This window comes from Propithecus coquereli, unplaced genomic scaffold, assembly GCF_000956105.1.
Source record: "Propithecus coquereli isolate 6110/MARCELLA unplaced genomic scaffold, Pcoq_1.0 Scaffold574, whole genome shotgun sequence".
Classification (NCBI taxonomy): domain Eukaryota; kingdom Metazoa; phylum Chordata; class Mammalia; order Primates; family Indriidae; genus Propithecus; species Propithecus coquereli.
In genome coordinates, this window is record NW_012151663.1 from 1,324,703 (window position 1) to 1,328,305 (window position 3,603).

Consider the following 3,603-nt stretch of genomic DNA (forward strand, 5'->3'; position numbering starts at 1 on the left):
GAGACGGCACCTTCAAAATGTGTCTCAAAGCCGAGCACTCCTCGCCGCCCCAGGGACCGCCCTGGTCCGTGCTCCTGTCACCTGTCCTCTGGACCGCGCGGTCTTCCTACTCCTAACCATCCTCCTTGCATTATTCTTGTCCTCCTGGAGTCTGCTCTTTACTCAGTCCTGGAATGATATTTTAAAAAAGTAACCCAGAGGTCATTCTTCTTTCTTAAAACCACCAGTAGATTCCCAGGTACACTCACGGTAAACCCACACTGAGCTGGCCCTGCTCACCTCCCTCCCCACTGCGTTCTGCCCGACCCGAGTGGCCAGGCTTGTCCTTGCTGCTGGGCCCTGGCACTTCGTTCGGCTCATTTTCATTCTTCTTATTTTCAGGGGGACTTTCCCCGATTGTCTTCTAAAATAACTGCCATGTCCCTATCTCAGTCATTCTCCATCTCCTGACCCTACTTCATTTTTTTATTGTGGCTTTTATCATTATTATTTGTCTGTTTGCCTGTTTATAAATATATTTGTTTCCTGTTTATTCCCAGGCTCCCCCCAGAACGGAAGCTCCTTTGACGGTAGCAGATTTAGCTGTCCTGTTTACCGTGGTATCTTCTTAAGAGCAGTGGCAGGTGCTCAGCCACTGAAAACTGAATGACTCCTCCTCCCCTTCCCACCCGCAGATACGCAGCCTTCTTCATATCTCTTCAAAACTCCCGTCTTCACAAAGCACTCGATCCATGCATGCCTTGTCTGGCACCCCAACTTTGTATCACTTTGTGTAGCTTTAAAGCAGAAGCAGGCGACAAAAGAAAAAGGTGACAAAAAGCAAAGGGAAGTATTAGAAGAGAAGGAAGGAAGCAGGTTAACAAATTATGTGAAGAAGAGGGAAAGAAAGGAATTCTTTTTACAGGTTCTCTTTAATGACTGCTAATGGCTGCCATCATAGCTGTAGTCTTTTACCATAAAGAAAAAAAAACAATATTCACAGAACCTTATCCCTTTGAGAATTTTTGCATATTTGTAATATAAATGTATGTTTTATATTTTAGTGGGTTAAAGTGAACATTTTAGTTTGCCATGGACTGAGCAAGGAGGGAAATTGAAAGGTAATGGATAAAATAACCCTTCTTTTTATTCCATCTCCCCGTGCTACCTGCTGTTTTAACTTCACTGTGAATGAGCCTGTAAAAATTACTCTACAAACTCAATAGGGTACTTTTTCAATATAGAAAGGGCTTATTTTATGAGCAGGTACTGAAGAAGGCATTTGCTTTCCTGAATTAGTTGTGTGGGAAGTTTGTATCCCCAGAACTGTCATTTTTTCACTTTCAAAAATGATGCTAATGACATCAAGTATGATCTTTATAAATGGCCAGCAATGCTTTCTATACCTAGAGTATCTTGAGTTTATCCCTTCACTGGTATCTCTCTGGGTTAGAGAGTGTTATTATCATAGCTTTGCCTTTTTATATCCTAGAGGTTCGTAGAAATAGTAAGTAAATTAGCATAGCTGAGCACAGTCTTTGTGCTCAAACAAAAACGGAAAACCACCTATTACTGCACTTACAGCTGCATGTCAGACATGCCTGTCAACTTAGTATAGATACACAGATACGTGAAAGAGAGTTGATGAGTTTGAATCCCCACAGTGAAATCCAGGTTATGATATGCAAATATATTTACGGAAATCCAAACACAATAAGGTCCCTAATCAAAGCAATCTGTAGAAGAGAGTCATTATTGACTTTAAAAGTGAACATTCATTGTTCTTACCTGCGTAAGAACCAGCTCACGTTCGGTTTTTTGTTATGACATACTTCGCGTATACACTGCTAAGGTTAACAGTGATTAGGAAGGATTATTCCCGTAATTCACAGAGTTCTTAAGAACTCAGGGGAAGCGACTTGTTCAAAGTCAACTAATGATGTAGAACAGGGCGCTGGAATCTGCATCTAGTGCATTATTCTCAAATCCATCTTACTCAAGGGCTTATAGTCTTTTAAATTTTATGTTGGTTTATGATGTGTTTTTTTTTTTCTGTCAGGGCTGTGACAAAAATGTGAACTTAATCTTGATTTATTTACTCAGCCTATTTTATGTAAATGGATTTGTGAGATAGAATAGTTCTAAAAGCCGTTCTATTTTTAGTTTTATCTGAAAACTAATCAAAAGTATTAAATTTTTTTCATGTCTAGGTGAAGATGCTGCCAACTCCTTCTAAATTTCATTACATCTTCAATCTTCGAGATCTTTCCAGAATTTGGCAAGGAATGTTGACGGTGAAAGCTGAGGAGTGTGATTCAATTCCTATTCTCCTGTCACTTTTCAAACACGAGTGCAACAGAGTAATTGCAGACAGGTACGTATTACAGCACTTGCGTTTAAACGTACGACCTAAGAAGTTTATGTTAATACTGTTAGATTGGTTCTCACATTGCCTGCTCAGATAAGCGGAACAAGGAGACTTAACTTGCTGTGGGGCTCGTGAAACATTGATGGCACCTGCTGACCGCCTTTAAAAATGCTCTGCCAATTTACTCGAGTATTAATTCAACAATACATCTTTATAAATCACCGCATCACCAGAGAGTTGGTAAATTTCTTGGCAAATTTTAGTTGAGTATATTTTCTAAAAACTGTTAGCTCTGTGTAGGTTTTGCATGGCGAAATCTTGTTTCACCCCATTAAAGTTAAGCGATCCCATGAAAGTTAAATTCAGTCATCTTTCCAAGCCTCGGTTTCTCCACCTATGACATATGGATGCTAATGCCAATCTCCCCGAGTTGTAGAGCACCTGCCACGTCTCACACGTAGGTGGTCCTTGTCACCTCCTGCTCCCCCTTCTTCCTCTCTTCCCCCTGTGACATTGTAAGTTTGAAAAGGACCTTCCTGCACTGTGCGTCCACAATCCCAGAAAGAGGACACACGCCCGCCATTGGCCAGCACTTCTGCACTCCTATTGCACGTTTTAGGAAACTTTGACCTCACCGGCGTGATCCCCCTGTGTTTTCCGCAAGTAATGTCATTGATGTTCTAACTCTCTTGGATGGGGTTATGCCTGTCTTGTCGAAAGGCAGGACATACTGTTTCCCCGTCCTGAGGTGAGGAAGGTGCAGGATGGGAGCCGAGAGGAGGGAAAGCAAAGTGTTCGGCTAGAAAAGATGCTTTTGTCTTTTGCATTCTCACTCCTACTTTTTTCTCTCAGGTTTATAACTCCCGAAGATGAGCAGTGGTTTAATGTACATCTTATCCGTGCAATCGAAGAAAACATTGGCTCCGAGGCAGCCTCATGTATCCTTCCTGAGCCGTACTTTGTGGATTTTCTCCGTGAGATGCCGGAGCCAACTGGCGATGAACCTGAAGATACCATGTTCGAAGTACCCAAAATCTATGAATTGGTATTTATTTTTATCTCTTAAAAGAGGTTTTCAGATCACTCAGATATTTCTCTCTGCATCAGAGTCCCACCATGGAGTTGTGTAATGTCTGAGTTATTTATGTGTTGTGATTCTTAGTCAGCACATACCAATCCCTTCAATGAAACTTAGCAGCAATCTCATTGAAGTCAGGTACTAAGACAAGTATGCCTAATGTCACCACTTTGTTTAA

The 3,603-nt window shown here is 41.4% G+C and overlaps 1 protein-coding gene across 1 annotated transcript in view; it reads left to right on the forward strand.

Annotated features, from left to right (window-relative positions):
- The window catches only part of DNAH8 (dynein, axonemal, heavy chain 8), a 375,229-nt gene that overhangs the window by 237,972 nt on the left and 133,654 nt on the right, over positions 1-3,603 (forward strand). The window contains 2 exon segments of the mRNA XM_012658131.1: positions 2,190-2,353; positions 3,200-3,392. Of these exon segments, the coding sequence (XP_012513585.1) occupies positions 2,190-2,353; positions 3,200-3,392 (357 nt within the window).